The sequence below is a fragment of the Palaemon carinicauda genome, chromosome 8, assembly GCF_036898095.1.
Source record: "Palaemon carinicauda isolate YSFRI2023 chromosome 8, ASM3689809v2, whole genome shotgun sequence".
NCBI lineage: Eukaryota > Metazoa > Arthropoda > Malacostraca > Decapoda > Palaemonidae > Palaemon > Palaemon carinicauda.
This window is the reverse complement of record NC_090732.1, coordinates 58,127,069-58,147,068: the sequence shown is the minus strand read 5'-3', so window position 1 is coordinate 58,147,068 and position 20,000 is coordinate 58,127,069. Positions and strand designations below refer to the sequence as shown.

Below are 20,000 nucleotides of genomic sequence, written 5' to 3'. Positions count from 1 at the left end.
TTAAAGTTTTTATAGTTTATACAAGAAATGCTTATTTTAATGTTTTCTTAAAATATTCTATTTCTCCCTGTTTCCTTTCCTCACTGGGCTATTTTCCCTGTTGGAGCCCCTGGACTTATAACATCCTGCTTTTCCAACTAGGGTTGTAGCGTAGCAAATAATAATAATAATAATAATAATAATAATAATAATAATAATAGGCAAACAAAGGAAAAACGAGAGAAAACGGTAATGGGGATTCTCAGGCTGAATGGGACGAGAGTGAAGAGAGAGATCTGAAATCTGGGGATGTGTAGGATTAGTAAGACTCCATGGGGGAGAGAGGTAGCTATATAAAGGAGATATTTATTGGTCTCCTTAGCTTATCTTTATTGGCGTTGATACCCATTGGAAGGATGTAAAGTTAGAGACAAAATAGAAAGGGATAATGGGAGAACGAGATGAAAGTCTATTGGTGTGCAAATGAATCTATTTGATAAAAAGTGGACACATCATGGACACTTAATGAGAAATCTAATTTGGCAAGCGAAATAAGATTAAAGAAAATCTTTTTCTTCTTTTTGTGCATGACATAAAATAACCAGGCTTTTTAAGATTTGCTTCATTTATGTACTCAAAGAAAATAATAGTTCCGTAGCGTCTTCGAATCAAGATTTTTTTCCTCAACAAGAATTTACATAAAAGATGATTTTTTATGTTATTCATGTTAAAATGATCATCAACCTTCAGCTAGGTCTACAGACATTATAACATTGCAGTATTTTTAAACGTCGTATTCTTTCTTACTATTTGACAATAAAAAAGAAAATAGGTAATTATGATTTTTTTTTAATTTAAAGAAAGAACTAGCGTAGAGCAAGTAAAATGTACATTGATCATTAATGGCATTTGTAAAAAAGAATCTAAATGACCTAGCTTGGATACTGAGTTATTGCGCATTTAAAAATGCATAAATCATGCCATTAAACCTATTACTTCAAAGATGCTATCATTAATACAGGTAGTTCCATCATATACTGACGTTCATGACATAGCTATCAGTATATAACAAGCATTTCAAATCATTTGAAATAAATCAACAGTTTTTGTAATGTTGCTGTAAAGAATCTGGACATGTCCCAATGTGAAGTTGATACCTATTCGTTTCCCTTAGAGGTGAAATTTAAGTCTTGAGAGGACCTGAAAAGATGCACTTAGATTATTAGTTTAATTTCTTGACAGTATAGTCAGTATCAAACCCACATAAGTTTTGAGTAACCACATTGCTATTCGAATGCATAGGTTGACATAATTAATTCAAGATGAATCTCTCTATAATATTTATCCTATTTTCTGGAAAATTCATTGAAGTTCTAGATCAACTTGCTATGTACGAAATTCAGTTAATAGTTTAATTATAAAGTACACTGCATACAAGTAGTCAAAAGAAGGTTTACATGTTCTTCTGGCCACTAAGTTCTAATCTAGATGATATACTGTATAGATAAGTTGTTGTGGATTATTGGTGATGTCTCTGCCAGGTGATTACCAAACTGGCGTTCGAGTCCTGCTCAAACTCATTAGTTCCTTTAATGCCTGCAACCTCACCATCTTTCTGAGCTAAGTAAGGGGGTGATTGTTTGAGGGAACGTATATGTCTATCTGCTGAGTCATCAGCAGCAATTGCTTGGCCCTCCTTTGTCCTAGTTTTGGGTGGATAGGGAGCTTGGGCACCCATTATGTGTATATATGGTCAGTCTCTAGGGCATTGCCCTGCTTGCTAGTGCAATGCCACTGTCCCTTGCCTATGCCATTCATGATCAACCTTTAATTGAAACCTTCAAAAGTGCAACACATTTTCTTATGGTCAAAAAACCTGTTTTTTCTCCAAAGCACATCAATAGAAAGCGTTTCTCCTTTTGAATGGTTGTAGAATATCTGAAAACCTTTCTTTATTACTGAATATTTGTGTAAAGCATTTCTCCTTTAGAATTTCTTTGAAAAGCTTTCCTTCCTTTGGATGCTGGTGGAAAGCGTTCCTTCTTCCAGTGTCAGTGGAAAGCTTTCTTCCTTATGAATAGCTGTGGAAGTTTTTCATTCTTTCGAATTTCGGTCGAAAGCTTTCTTCCTTATAATCTTTATGGAAAGCTTTCCTTCTTTCAAATTTTGATGATATGCATATCCCCAATAGAATCTCTATGGAATGTTATCTATATTTAGAATTGCTGTGGAAAGCTTTACTTCTTTTGAATGTCGGTGGAATGTTTTTCTCATGTACAATAACGGGATAACATTCCTTCTTTCAAATATCGGTGGAAAGCTTTTGTACCTTTAACCTGTATTGAAATCTTTCCTTTTATAGAATATCGGTAGAAAGCTTTTCTTATTTCACATGTTGGTCTAAAGCTTTCCATTTTTAGAATTTTTATGGAAAGCTTTTCTTCTAACAAGATATCATAAGGAAGCATTTTTTTTTTTCTAAATGTCGGTGGAAAGTGTTTCTCCTTTACAATGTCAGGGGAAAGAATTGCCTCTTTCTGATGTTTGAGATGTGATCACAGCTAGATTGTGATCTATGTTGTCCGCTATTCCATTTATTCACAACTGCTATCTCAGCACAGCTCTGGGGGACTCTGTAGCCAGTGATTGTAGCCCCCTGGAACCATTGTAAACGTTGTGGAGGCTGTGCAGTAAATGCAAGTGGTGATAACACCGTATTCAACATATTATGTTACAACTTCTTCTCTTAGCTGTGCTGGTATTTCTAGGCTCTTATTGTATGGTATGCTGAACCCTGTCTCATGGAACATTACAATGATTTTTCTGTTCCGCGTCTTGTCAAACTCATACAGGCCCATGTTGACTGCAGAAGATGTTCCTCGAATTTCGCAAAGCAGTTGTACTGTAGGAGTTATAGAAAGGTCATGTTTTGATGTTCCATGCTGGATTTGGGATTGTAGGAGTGATGGTGATTACTAACATTTGTAATTGTCACTATTAACCAATGATATGGTTTTTGTACTAACATGGCTAGACAATATTTATATCTAATTTTCTATAATTAGATTAATGCAGTTATCTATATTTTTTTTATTCTAAATTGCTTGGACTTTGGAGTCTTTTTATGGCCTATTATTAAATTTAATGCTCCATCTCTTTGAAAATTGTTTCTATGCGCAGTTATTTAGCAACGCAGAAATGAACATATTTCGTAGAAAGTGAGTTTTCAGTTCATGTATTTTGCAAAATTGAATATTACCACGACCACAATGGTTCGTCGAATATGATTATATTTTCTAGAGATGAGAAGAAAAAAAATATTTTCTATTAGTTTCTTTTCTCATTTACATCAGTTGCAAAAGTAGTATCATACAATATTTTACCTGGACCCTCACACGAATAGACAAGTGACAAGTGAGAAAACTAATTGAGATACTTTTACTTGGTTTCTTACTACAATGCGTTGTTAATGATTTTTTTATTACCTTTCCCGTTTGTTTCTTTCCTATTTTATTTCAAAACGTTGCTCGGTTTGAAAATTTGCAACAATTGCTCAGTTTCACTGACCTTATTAAAGGGGTATTAAGTGGGTGTGTGTGTGTAAGAGAGAGAGAGAGAGAGAGAGAGAGAGAGAGAGAGAGAGAGAGAGAGAGAGAGAGAGAGAGATGGTAGGGCTATCAGAAAAAGAACGCAAACCGAATGGGTTGAATCTAATGGCCGTTTTGTTTTCCATAAATTACACCACAAGCCTCCGACTCGAGGTCTTCTCTCCCTCTTTCCTCTTTAAAACTCAATTGGATTTAGCTACTACCATCATCAATTTCCTGCGTTGCCTATTGGCGATGGCAGTTCTAATGAAGAATTTACTGATTATGAGAGAGAGAGAGAGAGAGAGAGTTGAAGGATGCTTTTGATGTAACAAAACAGTGTTCGTTTTCTTTGATGTTCATTGTTGATGAAAATACGTGTTTGTTTTCATTAGTTCTAAGCCAAAGTTAATATTAAAGTGTATATATTATTCTACAAAGCACGATAGCATAAAATGTTCAATATTTTCGAAATCTTTCATGTATCCGTTTCTTTTATTTCCCCTTTCTTTTCTCTTTTGGGGATGGCTGGTTTTGATATCAGAGAGGAAAATAATGCATCATGTGTAGATATCGTGAAAAACGATGACTATGAGATATATATTGCATGATTTTACTTTTTTTTTTTTTATTCAAACATGCATGCATAGCAAGTTGATAATTATGAAGATATGGTTCATACAAATAAATATACTGTACATGCACAGCAAAACAAACATCTAGATACACTCTCCGCAAATATTATATAATTATACGTATGCATATGCATATAAATATATGTATATATATATGTATGGACTAAGCTTCACAAAAAGCAATATATTCAAAAGAGAACTTGAAATAAAGCTCTGTTACATGTACTTAACATATGTATAAATACGTATAAATATATGTATGCATATACATATGTATAAATGCATATATATATATATATATATATATATATATATATATATATATATATATATATATATATATATATATATATATATATATATATATATATATATATATATATATATATATATATATATATATATATACATATACATATACATGTGTAAATATAAATATTAGTTCATAAAAATATATATACACGGTATATATATATATATATATATATATATATATATATATATATATATATATATTCACATATACATGTGTGTATATTTAAGTATTTGTACATGGAAATATATATAAACCATTTAGCTTTGTACATCATATAAAGATGTCCTTGGAAATATCGTGTAAATTTTGTGAAAAAATGCATCCACCAGGCTAAAGCGGTCATCGATTTTAACTAAACCACTTTTTAATCTTATCCATTTTGCGAAATGGTATTGAGAGTTTTAATTGAGTTATTGGGTAAACTTCTAATGTTAACTATTTAGACCCATTGGAACTCTGAATTTTATATGGTTGTTTGTAAACATAAAATGAGAGTAACCTTTACCATTTTTATTCCTGTTGCTGCTGAAGTAAATGATCTTCAACTAAGGTTTGGCCATCAGATAATTCTAGAATACCTTAGGCCGTACAGTACTACTCCCTATCAGGCTCTAGTGTTATGGTCTTTATATTAAATATTATTCATCACTTATAGTTGTAGTTTACATGCCTAATGCTATTAGAAATGTGTATGTTTCTTGGGCATCCCCTGTAAGTAACGTGCGTCAGGATTCCCTTACTGGTGTGATAAATGGACGAGGGATGCTGCAGGGTCCATGACTGGGACCATCAAAGCTAGCGACAGGATAGAAGATCAGAACAGGTACTAGGAATGTCGGTATACTAACTGGAATATTGAGGGATATAGTTGATATGATGAAGAAGAGGAGGATAGATATTCGATGTCTACATGAGACATAAGGGAAAGGAAAGGGAACTAGAGAAATAGGAAATGTGTATAAGCTATATCATAGCTGGTCAAGAGTGAAGAAATGGAATGGGGTCATAATAGGTAATAACTGGAAGGAAAAGTAGTAAAGATAAAGAAAATAAATGATAGTCTATTAAAGATTCCAATGATAATAGTGGATCAGATATTAAACATGATTTAAGCATATGCCCTTCAGACGGGTTGGCAAAAATAAGAAAAGTAATTTTGACAAGAGTTTCAGGCAGCTACTAGAACAAGGAAAGAGTAAGAGAGGCTAATCATAGAGGCAGACATGAATGTCAGAGTAGAAAAGAAAAGGGATGAATATGAGGGGTTACATGGAGGCCATGTAAAATACCTGGTTTCAGAAGTTGGATAAGCACCTGGTAACCTTTAGAAGTGGAGGAATGGTAAGCCAAATTGATTATATCCTAGTTAGACGAGTTGACAAAAGTAATGTGGTGAACTTGAAGTGATTTTGTGAGAAGCATAGGTTAAGCAACGTTGATTGGTAGTGATGGATTTTAAAACACCAATGTAACGAGCCGAGAGAAGGTTGTGACTCAAAGGCAGGATGGAAGCAACTGAGTAACTTTATTACAGAACACTAGCATTTATATATAAAAACTCAATGCAACAGGAAATTTCCTGTTCAATCGACACCGAACTGGTTAACAGTTAATGGTGAGAAAAACATACATGTTATTTCAGGTCCTTGTTAGTGCGAGGGGAGAGCAAAGATACAAGCATAATACATACACAAAATGAAATGTCTTTACTATGTACGATCTTGTGACACACGGTTGGTACATGGCTCCCCCCCCCTAAAAATTACATACTGTACATGTTAAATAGGGCACCCTGTTCTAGAGAGGCGAACTGTAGGCGAGTCATCTGGGAGGAGATAAGCAGGTTTTAGACGATCAATGGAGACCCAGTCTTCTTTGCCATGAATGTTTACTAGGAATGCTTTCGGACTGCGCCGGATAACAAGGAAAGGGCCCGTGTAAGGGGGCATTAGCGTTGGCTTGCTAGTGTCGTTGCGTAGGAAGATGTGCGTTGCAGAGTGCAAGTCTGTCGGTATGTGATGCTTCGCTGGGGGCTTGTAAGTCTGGCGGCATGTAGTGAATTTTCTCATGACGTGACGTATGCACTGGAGATCGTCGGAGGAGGTTGCAGAAGGAAAAAATTCGGCAGGGACGACCAACGGGTCGCCATACACCATTTCAGCTGCCGAGACATCGAGGGCGTCTTTAAGAGTGGTCCTTAGTCCCAGGAGGACTCAGGGAAGCTGAGTAAACCAGTCGGAATCCTTGCAGCGGGACATCAAAGCTGCTTTGAGGGTGCGATGAAAACGTTCAACCATTCCATTGGCAGCAGGGTTGTAGGCAATTGTCTGATGTAGGGTGATGTCCAAGAGATTCGCTAATGATGTCCACAATTGAGAGGTGAAAGTGGTACCCCTGTCAGGGATACCAAATCTTGCAATCCATCCTGAGAGTAAGGCAGATGTACATGAGGCGGACGTTGCAGTTTCCATGGGAATGGCTTCAGGCTAACGAATGGAGAAGTCGATGACGGTAAACAGGTAACAATGTCCTTGTGATGTGGGTAGGGGGCCTACAACATCAACGTGAATGTGTGCAAAACAGCGCTGAGGTTGAGGAAAGGTGCCCACTCCTGAATCCGTGTGTCGATGTACTTTGGAAGTTTTGCAAGAAGTTCAGGCGCGGACCCAATCCTTAGCATCCTTAGAAATGCCGTGCCAAATGAACTGTCTTCAGCAGCTGTGCAGTAGAACGGCACGAGGGATGTGAAAGGCCGTGAATGAAATCAAACACTTGCCAGCGCATGGGAGCAGGAATCCAAGGTCGCAGTCTACCAGTACTGACATAACAGAGGAGGCTGGTATTGGAATCTTCGAGGGGGAAGTCTTCCCAACGGAGGGACGTGCAGGATGTCCTACGTGCTCTATACTCTGGATCCTGTCGTTGGCCATCAGCCAAGGCATTGTAATCCAACCCCAGTTGAACAGCAGCCAACGTGTTTCTTGACAGGGCAATTAGATTCATTTTCCCAGGGACGTATTGAAGGGTTCAATTGTATACAGCCACGGCGGAGAGATGTCGGCGTTGACAGGCGGACCAGGCGTCAGACTGTCGATTGAAGGCATGCACCAGAGGCATGTGGTCTGTGTGAATGATGAAGGGCGTACCTTCTAATAAATGGCGAAAGTGACGGACAGCCAAGTGCACCGCCAGCAATTCACGATCAAAAGTAGAATAACCCGATTCTGCCTTGGACAGTTTCCTGCTGAAGAAGGCCAATGGGCGGGGGGAGCCATTGACCACATGCTCTAGTACTGCACCAATAGCGACGTCGCTGGCATCGATGGAGAGAAGGAGAGGGGCATGTGGGATAGGAAAAGTGAGAGCTGCAGCAGTTGATAGGGCCTTCTTTGCATTGCTGAAGGCCGCTTCTTGAAGGGGACCCCACTTCAGGTCCTTTGGCTTGCCCTTGAGGGAGGTGTAGAGGGGAGCAAGAGTGTCGGCAATGGCTGGCAGAAAACGGTGATAATAGTTGATCATGCCCAAGAATTCCTGTAGAGCTTTGATGGTCGAGGGCGCGGGGAAGTCCTGAACGGCTGCTACCTTCTCAGGGAGGGGATGAACTCCTTCAGGAGTGATGCGGTGCCCTAAGAACGACACTTCGTTGGTGCCAAAGGTACACCTGTTGTACCGGACTACAAGGCCATTTTGTTGCAGGCGGTCGAGCCTGATGTGCAGGTGACGGAGGTATTCCTCTTTTGAGGAGGAGAACACAAGTATGACGTCCACATAACATACACAGAAAGGGAGGTCCCCTAAGATGCCATCCATTAGACGTTCAAACGTGGCCCCAGCATTATGAAGGCCAAAACAGGAGTAATGGAAGGTGTATATACCAAACGGAGTGATGACGGCGGTCTTGGGGATGTCTTCTGGGTTCATAGGCACCTGATAATACCCCTTCAGGAGGTTGAGCGTGGAGAAAACCTTTGCTTTGTGCGATGTTTGGGATGAGGTAGTGATCCGGTTCCGTTTGCATGTTCAGGCGCCTGTAATCCCTGCACGGACGGAGGGAGCTGTCTTTCTTTAGAACAATGTGTAAGGGTGACGACCATTGGCTGGAGGCCTTTTGGCAAAGGCCCATTTCCTCTATTTCAGCGAACGTCTGTTTGGCGGCTGCCAATCGTTCTGGTGCCAGACGTCTGAATTTTGCGAAGACTGCGGGTCCCGTCATCTTGATATGGGGATAAATACCGTGCTTGGCAGGAGCCGTGGGCGTTTGGTGAAATTCTGGACGGAAAGCTTCCAGGTACGACGTGAGGAGGTGGGCACAGGCCTCCATGGGTATGCTGATGTGGAGAGCGAGGTTGGAGGGGGCGGGTTGAAGAGGTGTCGACAAGTACGAGTCTACGTTAACCAATCGTCGGTGAGCGACATCAATCAGAGGTTGGAAATGAGAGGAAATCCGCACCGAGGATTGGCAATGTGACGTCAGCAACGAGAAACTTCCAATTAAATTCACCGTTTCCAAACGATAATGTGAGGTTCTCGTAACCATAGGTGGGTATCGTAGATCTGTTGGCAGCTACCAAGCGGACGTCGGCAGACGTAGACAGACTATGTCATGTCCTGAAGAGTTCCCTAGGCAAAAAAAAACAAGCACCCGTGTCTACCAAAGATCGCATGCCAGTTCCTGCATCATGTAAAAAGAAACGATTAGAAACATGGGAGGCCACTGCCACGAGCGATGGCCTACTTACACGTTTTTTGGCCACTGACAATCCTTGGCACATTTCTTCGGGGTAGGCGTGTATGTCTTACGGCAGCTTCGGTTGACATTGAATAGGCGTCCTCTTCGTCAGGAGTGGAGGCATTGAAGGAGGTCTTGAAGTGGCTGTCCATTAAGGCGTTGGATATGGTCATCAAGTCCTTTATGAGTAAACTATCGACATCGGGTATGGCTGCACGTACAGGTTCGGGTAAACGGCGTATCCAAAGGGCACGAAGTAGGTTCACCTCACGAGGAGAGCCGTCTGCATCAGGTTGCAGGCGAGCGATACTGGTCATTTCCCTGAGGGCGAGCGAAGCCCTTTGGTCCCCCAACGGTTGTTGAGAGAGCTGAAAAGCTTTGCTATACGGGCGGCTGGTGATGGCGAGTACTGCTGCTGAAGGTATGTTTTGAGGGCGTCATACGCTATTGGGGTGTCTTCTTGTTCATAAAGCCAGTCGGATATTTCCGGGAAGGTGTCCTCGGGTATCGCGCAAGAACATAATCTGCTTTGGTGGTTCAGCAAGTCACGTCCTTGATGCAGTGCCAACTTCCATGGAGTTCGCCATAGTACCAATGACAGAGGGGCTAGGTGGGGTGGAAGGCGGGAGGAGCGAGTCGACTTCCGAGGTCACCAATGTAGCTAGCCGAGAGAAGGTTGTGACTCAAAGCCAGGATGAAAGCAACTGAGTAACTTTATTACAGAACACTCGCCTCTATATACAAAAACTCAATGCAACAGGAAATTTCTTGTTCACCCTACACTGAACCGGTTAACAGTTAATGGTGAGAAAAACATACATGTTATTTCAGGTCCTTGTTAGTGCTAGGGGAGAGCAAAGATACAAACATAATATATACACAAAATGAAATGTCGTTACTATGTACGATCATGTGACATACGGTTGGTACACCAAGAAGATAAACTGGAGATCTAGAATCAAGGTTTGGAACCTTAAAGGAGAAAAGGGTCAACAATTTAGGAGAATTGAGAGAGAGAGAGAGAGAGAGAGAGAGAGAGAGAGAGAGAGAGAGAGAGAGAGAGAGAGAGAGAGAGAGAGTGAGACAACTAGCTTGGTTTAAATTTAGAGAGTGGACAGGGCAACAGAGTGGGTAGGATAAGAATATGTGTAGGGGAAACACATGAAAAAGTAGAAGAACCAGCAGATATGGCGTGTCAAAAGGGGAAACGTTGTGTGGGAAAGAGAGGGGAAAGAGTCAGTTAAAAGAAAATCAAAGACATTTAAGGACTGAAAAGTAAGACATGCACTGGATGCAGAGGAACGGTGCAGGGAAGAGGAAAAAGATTTGTGGTGGAAAGTAAATTAGGTATAGCTACTGGAGAAGTTGAAGATTATTTGAATGAAAGGATTGGAACAGGGGTAGGAGCAAATGATATCTATAGGATTTCAAACTTGAGGAAAAGACAAAGACAGGAATTTGGGCAATTGGGAGTTCTCAAAGATTAAGATGGAAATATATTTCTTAAGGATGAAGACATTAAATGGCAATGGAGAGAATATTCTAAGCATCTATTGAATACTGAAAATGAGATAGAGAGGAGTTAGGAGAGGCACAAAGGGGGAAGCAGGAATTGAGTGAAATGAAAAATAGTAAAGAACCATGTTCATCAGGAATTTAAATTGAAATGGTCAAGATACTAGCTACAAAGGGGGAAGAATAGTTGCCTGATTTATTAAGAACAATGTGGGAAGAGGAAATAATGCCTATAGACTGGGAGGAGAGTCTAATTATATTTACATTTAAGTAGAAAGGTGATGTCATGGAATGGGGTAAATATAGGGGAATTTAACTACCAGATCGTTGCTTGAAAGATTTTGAGAGGGTACTAGATGAGAGATTGAGAGGGATTGTAAAGATTGAGAAACAGCAGTATGGATTCATGAAGGGGAAGGGGTCTGGGGATGCCATCTTCACAGTAAGGCAGCCACAGGAAAAGAGGCTAGACAGAAACTAGAAGCACAAGAATACCAAAATAAGTTATGTTTTGGTGCTTGAAGAAAAGGAAGTCCGAGAGTGGTTGGTTAGTATGGTAGAGATGATGTACAAAAGAACAATAACAAAATTAATAATAGCTGATGGTGAAACAGAAACCTTTGAAGTTAGTGCTGGATTACACCAGGGGTAAGCATTAAGCCCGTTTCAATTTGCGGTTGTCATGGATTGGTTAAGTTAAGAGATCAGAAATGGAGAATTGTGGGAGTTGTTATATGTTGATGATTTTGTGATTACTGCTGAAAATGAGAAACACTAGCAGAAGAGTTTTGTCAGTGGCAAGAGATTTCGGAAAGAGGTGGCTTGAAGGTGAATGTGGTTAAGACTGATTCTATAGTGAGCAGTAAGGAAGAGTTTTTGATAAGAAAATGCCAATTAAGCTAAAAGTCAAGAACTATAGCACACTAATAAGACCATTGTTAATATATGGATCAGAAATGCAGGGTCTTAGGGGGAAAGAGGAAGCAAAGCTTGAGATAATAGAGATGAGATTACTGAGGTAGATTATGGGAATATCACTGCTTGAAACATTGGAAAATTATGAAATAGGAAGAATGGCATGCCTATTGAATATTACAGAGGTGTTAAAAGATGGCGAGATAAAGGGAGGGATGATATGAAGAGAAGAGGTTTTGGTGGAAGATTATGCCTTTGATAGAAGGCATTGGAGAGAGTGCATCAGGCAACCAACCTCTTAATGTACGGATAACGGTTGGAAAAAAAAGAATCTTAGATGGGATTTACTATCCCATGTTAGGTATAGCACCTGAAAATTTAGGTTGAATTGGTACTGACAAAACCAATGTAGTGAAATCTCTGGACTTCAAATCCAGTATTGGTTAATGAACCATAATGCTGGCACAAGAATGTTATATACCAGTTGCTAGAATGTATACCTTGTTGATGTTGGAAGTGTATTGTTTTTTTTTCGTGGATTCTCATTCACATGGGTCTGTAGATAAATTCTGGCTAGGGTGCCATATTGGCAACCTTGGGGAACTCCACTAATTTACACAAATCAAAGATGGCTGCTGCTGTCAGAGATGGAAAATAATTTTTCAAGCCATACAAATTTGAGGAGAGGGCTCGATTTCTGAGGTAAATTTTGTTGTTTGAGGCCAAATTCATGGTCAAATATCAATTTCAATAGCATTGTTTAACTAGGACTATGGAGATTTCTTATTTTTTTCAACCATTGCATCATGGCTGATAGTATTTGATGGCTGACACTAATTGTCTTTTCCCGGTATGGGACTGGGTTAAAGAGGAAACGACATTCACTGTGATTGGAAAAAAAAAGATCATCTCATGTGCCAAACCCCATGGAGAAGTCCTGCAGCCCAAGTTACAGAACATTATTGATGTAGATGGTTCTAAGGCTAGAAGAAATTTCCACAAATGTTGTTAATGTACTTATACATCAAAATAGAAAATTCAGCAAGTAATAAAGTGACAAAAAAGACAGGCTGAGAATGAGGGTATGAAAACAACAACAAGGTCTCATACTAACGTAACTGACAAAGGTGTCTTTACTTACAAACGTGACTTATGTTCTGTGATGAGGAATTTTTACCCATTAATGCTAGACACCTAGACAGATGGGACTGCGCTCATAAGTGTAGGACTAAAGAAAACTTTGACAGAAAACATATCTCACTCCCAATTATAAATGATATGGTCCTTGATGTTTATGAACAGTGCAATACTGGTATTGTTAGATGACTCAAGTTGCACCTTGCTTTCATTTCTGATCTACCTGCTGCTGAATGCAAATACCATGTCCGCTGCTAAAAAAGTTTTATGAAAATCCCCAAATATGCTGAATTGCGGACTGGTACGTCAAATAAAAGTTGTCTGAAGGAACTCATTGAATATATGAAGCGAGACAGGTCCAGAATATGGAATAATGTTGAATTACACTCCTTGTATTCAGATCTAGATGGCAAGCATGATCGATATGACATGCTTAGTAAGTTGACTGACTGCATGGATAAGGATATAATTGTTGTCCGGTTAGACGGCCGCGCTACCATTGATGGGTTCATTGAAACTGTTGCTAAAAGTCTCATGATAGTTAAAGGTAGACAATACAGATGAGAGGAGCATTGATTCCGTGGTCATGCAGATCAAACAAAAGGCACAGGTGGTCAAGTATGACGCTCCCAATTATTACCTATCAGAGTTCACACAGGCCAATACAAATAAAGCGACCAGACCAATTTTGTTGAAGTGGGTTTCAGAACTAGTGTCCGATGGTAAAGTAAAAAAGGAACCTCTTAGTCTGAGCCATACCATCACCAAGAGGGTTGCTAGAAGGCATGAGCTCTGATCAGTTTGGTGAGCAAACTGCCATTGGAATTGGCAAAAGTTGCCTTAAGGGTATAAACATTTCTCTAAAGATGGTAGGGGAATGGATCAATCCTTTTCCCATCAATGCAAACCTCTCAGACACCATGATGCACATCTACCCTGAACCCGACTGCAGCAAGTACCACAAGCAATGGACCACGTCACAAGGAAGAAGGGAAGAAGAGGAGGGAGATGGATGCAGAAAGCAGATGTTGAATCTTGCTAGATCTGTCCAAAATGCCTCATTCACTGGAAAATTAGTCACCACTCCTGTACAGCATTGTCAGTGGCAGATTTGCCCCTTTGGAAGCTACTGTGAATGTTGCTAAATCACCTCACATAGGCGAGAGAATGGCTGTACAGTTCCAAACATCCCTCCCCAATGTAATTCATGCAACCATCTTTAGCTCCATCAGGACCATGGGACACATAAAGAAAGATGTGAAAGTAGGAGACAAGACACTCTTTGACCTAGAAATTGTCTTCTTCAGGTAGCTGATAGTCAGAGAGCAATAACAGATGAAGCTAGCAACCAATTTTCAATATGAGCTTTGCTAACTAACCTACCTCCCTTACTATTCGACAAGTATAGTTGTTTGAGGACTGGTAGAAAAAGCACTGCTTGATAACTAACTCTGCATAAAGGAGCAACAACCTCTGCCCACTAATGTTACCATTGTTGATGCAAGCCAGGAGTCCAGTACGTTTTGGCGCCGCTCTTTTGGCGACGATGATTGGGCGCCGCCGTTTTGGCGCTAAATGGTTTTGGCGCTAGCTTGAAAATTTTCGGACCTGATATATATATATATATATATATATATATATATATATATATATATATATATATATATATATATATATATTTACATGTGTGTGTTTATATATATTGCATGGGTCAAAAATAACATGAAAATAAAAAAGTTTGTTCGCGAGAATGGCATAGCAAATATCGCATCAAGTATACAATATAATTTTAATTAAAGTATTATTATAATGATATAATTAGGAACCATGAAATTATATTGAATTTACGTTCATAAATATTTTTTGAGATTTCCCAGTCATCTCGCAGCTCACAGCAGTAACAAGTAGTACTTCCCCCATGCTGGAGTCCTCCTCCACCCCTTGCGCCCCACCCCCTCGCCCAGCGTCCTGCTTCTGCCTGTTGTCCTCCCCCTTAACGACCAAACTCTTCTACATCCGAAAGTCTAGAATCTTTAGATATTGGGGGTGACAGAAGGGGACTAGAGACGACAGGACTATTGCATTTGACTGTATAAGAAACTAAAGAAAAGCGTTTTCCAATATAAAAAGACTTGAATATCGTAACAACTAGTTTACTATTACAATTCTCAAATCCGACAAGCCTTTGGTGTAATGAGGTGATCACTAAACGAGACACAAATTTGCGGAGGGTCCTTAAGTTTGTTTCTTGGCGCCAAAATAGCTCATCGCCAAAACAATGAGTGCCAAACTGTTTATCGCCAAATCGTCAGCGCCAAAGAGTCGGCGCCAAATCTTCCTGTTCCGTAAGCCAGATCCTCTATCATGATATTTGACAGTTGAGAAGTGATGCATCAGAAATAGTAAAGTCCATCAAGACAAAATTGTCCTCTCTCCCTGGCAAGAAAACCTTAGTCTTCGACAAGTATCACAATGTTTCTGTGTGAGGACCATGAGCGTATATGACATGCTGGTCTTGAATCCGTAAATTACAACCTAACCATTAACACACCGTTGATAGTCTTGCCTACAGCTCTGGCAGAGAAGTCCTCACGGAGAGGGCTAGCAACGGTGTGTTCAATCATAATGAACCAGACATAACAATGATGTTATATCAATTTATGAATGCTCAGTGTGACACATTCTCTCAGATGACTCTGATGTCTTCGTTCTGCTTGTTTTCTGGGTGTAACAAAACAAGATCCAGACCACAGTGCAAATGGAACAGTGGGATGGAGCTGTTTGGAACATCAATATCACCTCTGCACAACTATACCCCAAGTTCCTGCAGACCCTGAGCGTGCACTATCTTCCTAGTTCAGATACCATATCATACCTTTATGACAAGGGTAAAGTGTCAGCCTTGATGACCCTGATAGCTGGTGACTTCCCAGGCCTGTGCTTGGCCTTGGGAGAGCTTGATGCCAGCCATGCACAGCTCATGGAAGCAGGATAGATGTTCTTCTGCGCTCTATAAGGTCTAGAGCAAGGAACAACAATGAGTGACACAAAGTACCATAAGTACACAAAGAAGTTTGGAAAGCGGTTCAAGATCATATCACGACCACAGACAAAGCACAATCTGTTCCTGCACTTCTTACATGGTCATCTGCAGACCGTGCTTGCAAAATCTGCTGAAAGACATGCTCCACCTGAACTTGATATCCCGAAGTATATGTGGAAAATCAAAGATAGTATTCCAAGACCAGCAACCTCCAATCAGCTCCCAGAACCCAAAGACCTTATGTATGAAGTGCAATGCAGCTTTAAGGCTGTAGTGAAGGTCTGTGACACTGAACGTTGCAGTTGTCATGACAGAAAAATATCATGCACTGTCTACTGTTCTTGTGAATGTAGTGACGCCTACTCCAGCCCTTTTAAGACAGGAGAGGAAGGCAAAGATAAAGTGGAAGAGGAAGGAGAAGAATATGGTAAACTTTGAGGGGAACTTAGACATCTTGATCATACTTTCAGGTCTGATGATGAATGGGAGCAATCGCTGTTAATTAATAAATGCTTCAGCACCATAACCCAGAAAATTTCATTTGCGTTATATTAGTTTAATATTTAAAAAAAGAAATAGTTTGAATTTGATCACTGATCCTGAATATGCTCCTAAATTACAAAATGTACCACAGAAATTAATTCCTCAGATCAAAACTTTTAAACCCCTCAGTATTCTATAAATGGCATTAAACTTGAATTTTGACCAAAATTCTGACCCCGAATCACACAACTGACCTCATAAATCGATTTCACCTCAGATTTGTATGTGAGAGTGGTATCACACATTATTGTGAGTTAATTGGATGAAAAGTTACTTCCCCCCCCCCCCCCAAGCAGCAGTCATCTTGGATTTAAATAAGTTAGCAGAGTTCCCCCAAGGCTGCTGCTCTGGCAACCAAGCCAGAATTTCACTACAGGTCGATGTGAGTAGGAAACCACGAAAAAACAATACACAAGGTTTATTACAGGAAATAAACGGGTGGCAAACGCACTATACAGGGAGGTATTCTCGGAAGTTATTTCCCAATCCTTTTTCTCACACCCTTGATGCAGAACTAAGCTTCGGCGTGCTGAAACCAGACAAACGCATCTCTGCTGGCGAAGGGCAGGAGTTTCACTGTGGCAGCATATGCAGATGAGTTGGGGTCTGTGTCAAACGAAGAAGTGAACTGGGAGGCAGGATGGGGGTTTGAGGTACTCCTTAGGTCACCAATGTGACAGGAGTAAATATACAGTATGATGAACTCCTCAATAACCAATATTATTTATCAAACAATGCAGTTATTTGTAGGCCAAATTGGCTCACATATGGGTGATAATAGAATGTGTGAATGCAACGGCTTTTTTCAGTAAGGTTAACACTGGTATAGAAATTGGCAATATAATAACGGTAATGAAAGTAGAATTCAAATTAGCGTGTGTTACATTCCACGGTTTTTCCAGTTTAAATTGATAGGAGTTAAATGGTGGTGCATGGAAGAAAACAGAGAGGCCATCCTTCTTTATTTAAATGTGTTACTTGCTGCACATCCACTACATTATGTTGTGAATATTAAAGTTCTCCGGCATTTTGTTATGCCCATGGTTGTATTTTATTAATGAAAATTAAGGAAATGGAGGTTATTTGTAGACGAAAGCACAAATACTCTGGATAACATTGTCTTAGCTCCATCCGCCAAGTTACAAAAAAATGCGGCCCCCCCAAAAAAATAGAGAGAGAGAGAGAGAGAGAGAGAGAGAGAGAGAGAGAGAGAGAGAGAGAGAGAGAGAGAGAGAGAGAGAGAGAGAGAAAACAGCTGTAGAACCACTGAGTACGACGTCACAGCAACACCCGAAATAACTTCAACTGAAACCATAACGTCTTGTGGGAAGTGCTGCTGTCATGAGGCGTTAACAGAAAAACGACCATTCTTTTCATCGTCGTTTCTTTATACGTAGTGAATATATTCGACATTCATAAAATATCGGCAACACCAAATGTCTCGTCTTACTTCATTTCTTTCTAATTCCTTTAATTTTCAATGTCTGTCACATTCATATTATAGAAATTTTAGATCGGTAGACTCTTCGTTATGGAAACTCGTGTATTGAAGGGGTTAGGTTATTATATCTATATAAAAATTATTTCTTCAGTAATATTTCATTCCTCATCTTCACTAAGCACACTGAAGTAAATTTCACCAGGTGCCGTCTAACATTACGCCTTTCAGTGTAACACCACAGGTGGATAAGTATAGAGCAATCGTGTTCAAGTTTTCTGAGTACTGTAGACAACTGCTATTTCAAGATCTATGGAGGGAGCCAATGAAAACAAATCATACGGTAGAGACTTCTAGTTCTATGATCTGCATCCATTACCACATTCACTGTTGGTCTGCAATTATGTCAAACTTATGGAACTAATGTTAGGGTCAGAGAAAGTGAATTAGTTGTTTCCGGTCATTTTATATATATATATATATATATATATATATATATATATATATATATATATATATATATATATATATCTTTTTTTTTAATCCTGGCCGAACGACGTTATATTACCAAAACAGATAATACAGTTGTAAAATTGGTAGTATTCCTTAACACATATCACTCTCAATACACTATAAAGTATCTTTCGAAAGTATGCATATAATCTGAAACGATATGCTTGTCACAGATAGAGCGTTATATGGCGCGTCTCCAAGAGAGTTCCAAAAATATTTCCTCTCGTATTCCTCGCTCTGTGTATGTACATTGTCTCATTTCATTTCTTAGTTTCCAACAATCATGTTTTCTTTTCTATTTTCTTCCGTCGTATTTATCTTGCCTTTTTTTTATAGCTGTAATCGGTGCTTTCTTTCACTCCCCAGTTTTCCACCTAATCTTACAGAACCATCATAACTTTCTTTTATTTTTCGTTATCATAGTTCCCACATTTTTTTCCTTTTTAGGTCTCGTTGATAGCTTTTTTCTTATTATGCTCACCGTTTTCTTAGTCGTTTATTTTCAATCAAATTTTCATCTATGCCTCGTAAAATATTTCTTTCCGCCAGTACTGATTTCCTTATCTTGATTATTTGTTTTCCTTCTATTATGAGTTTGATGCCCTTTTTCGATTGATTGAATTTGCATCAAATACGCTCTTATTGATTCTTCCAAAGAATTACTGATAAAAAAATGTCAAATCTTACATTTGGAAAAAGCGTCACCACAACCATGAGGCATTGTGAAATGATTGGTTTCAACATACATGTGGTAGATTTAAAGAATTATGAAATAAGGTAGGGAATATGTTTGGGAAATGTCTGTTACAATACGTAGGACATTTTTCAAAAACTTGCTAAAAATTGTTAGTTGCAGACAACAAGTTCATAAAATTAAGATAGTGCTTTTAACGTATTTATGAAGAAATAAACATACTGCATGATAACTGCAGTATTTTAAGCTAGATGTGGTCATTGGATCCTATTTCAGGTTTCATCGATTACATACCTAAGGCCATGAATTAAGACGAAAATATACAACATTTCTGGAACCAGAAAAGACTATCGTAAAGTGAATGTAACAAAAATGTCAACTCAAATAGTGTTGAGTTGTTACCATCAGACAAGGCTATTGCACTTGTAAAATTTTATTATAAATATATTGGGTGTTAATTGATGCTTTTCGTGACAACATATTGAACACTCAAATTATCAATGTTTTGAGTTTTTCCTTCAGTATTATTTCTCACCATCCCTATATTAACTGTTTTGTAGGTTTATCTAATTCCCTTATAATGATTACATGTATTAATATTTTATGTTAACCATTTGAATTTTGTGTACTTGATTTAACCATCAAAGGACACAATAAACTTTATTGTTTTCTTCAAAACTAGATTGCTTGTGTGGACTAGCAACCTTTCGGAAATTAAACACAGCTTCTCCATAGTCCAAATTTCTACATCAACGAATTGCGAAAAATTCGGTTGCTGTCATATTATCGATGCTGAACAGTAGTTTACGACCTTTGTAGGAGTATGCTTGATCAAACTTCGAGATTTGGTCACCGAAAGTTTTATTAGCTTGTTTTTTCTTTTTTTTAGCATAGTCAGTGTGCTGGTGCAACTGTTAAAATGTAAAAGGGAATATGTTGGGTATACGACATTCAAC

The 20,000-nt window shown here is 39.0% G+C and overlaps 2 protein-coding genes across 3 annotated transcripts in view; one reads left to right on the top strand and one right to left on the bottom strand.

The window, feature by feature from the left end:
- Positions 1-20,000, top strand: part of LOC137645738 (muscle calcium channel subunit alpha-1-like) — a 1,524,573-nt gene that overhangs the window by 439,430 nt on the left and 1,065,143 nt on the right. The gene's annotated exons all lie outside the window — the stretch shown is intronic.
- LOC137645236 (general transcription factor II-I repeat domain-containing protein 2-like) overlaps positions 16,914-20,000 on the bottom strand; it is a 32,394-nt gene continuing 29,307 nt past the window's right edge. The window contains exon 3 of the mRNA XM_068378055.1: positions 16,914-17,027. Within this exon, the coding sequence (XP_068234156.1) occupies positions 16,914-17,027 (114 nt within the window). The remainder of the gene's footprint in view (positions 17,028-20,000) is intronic.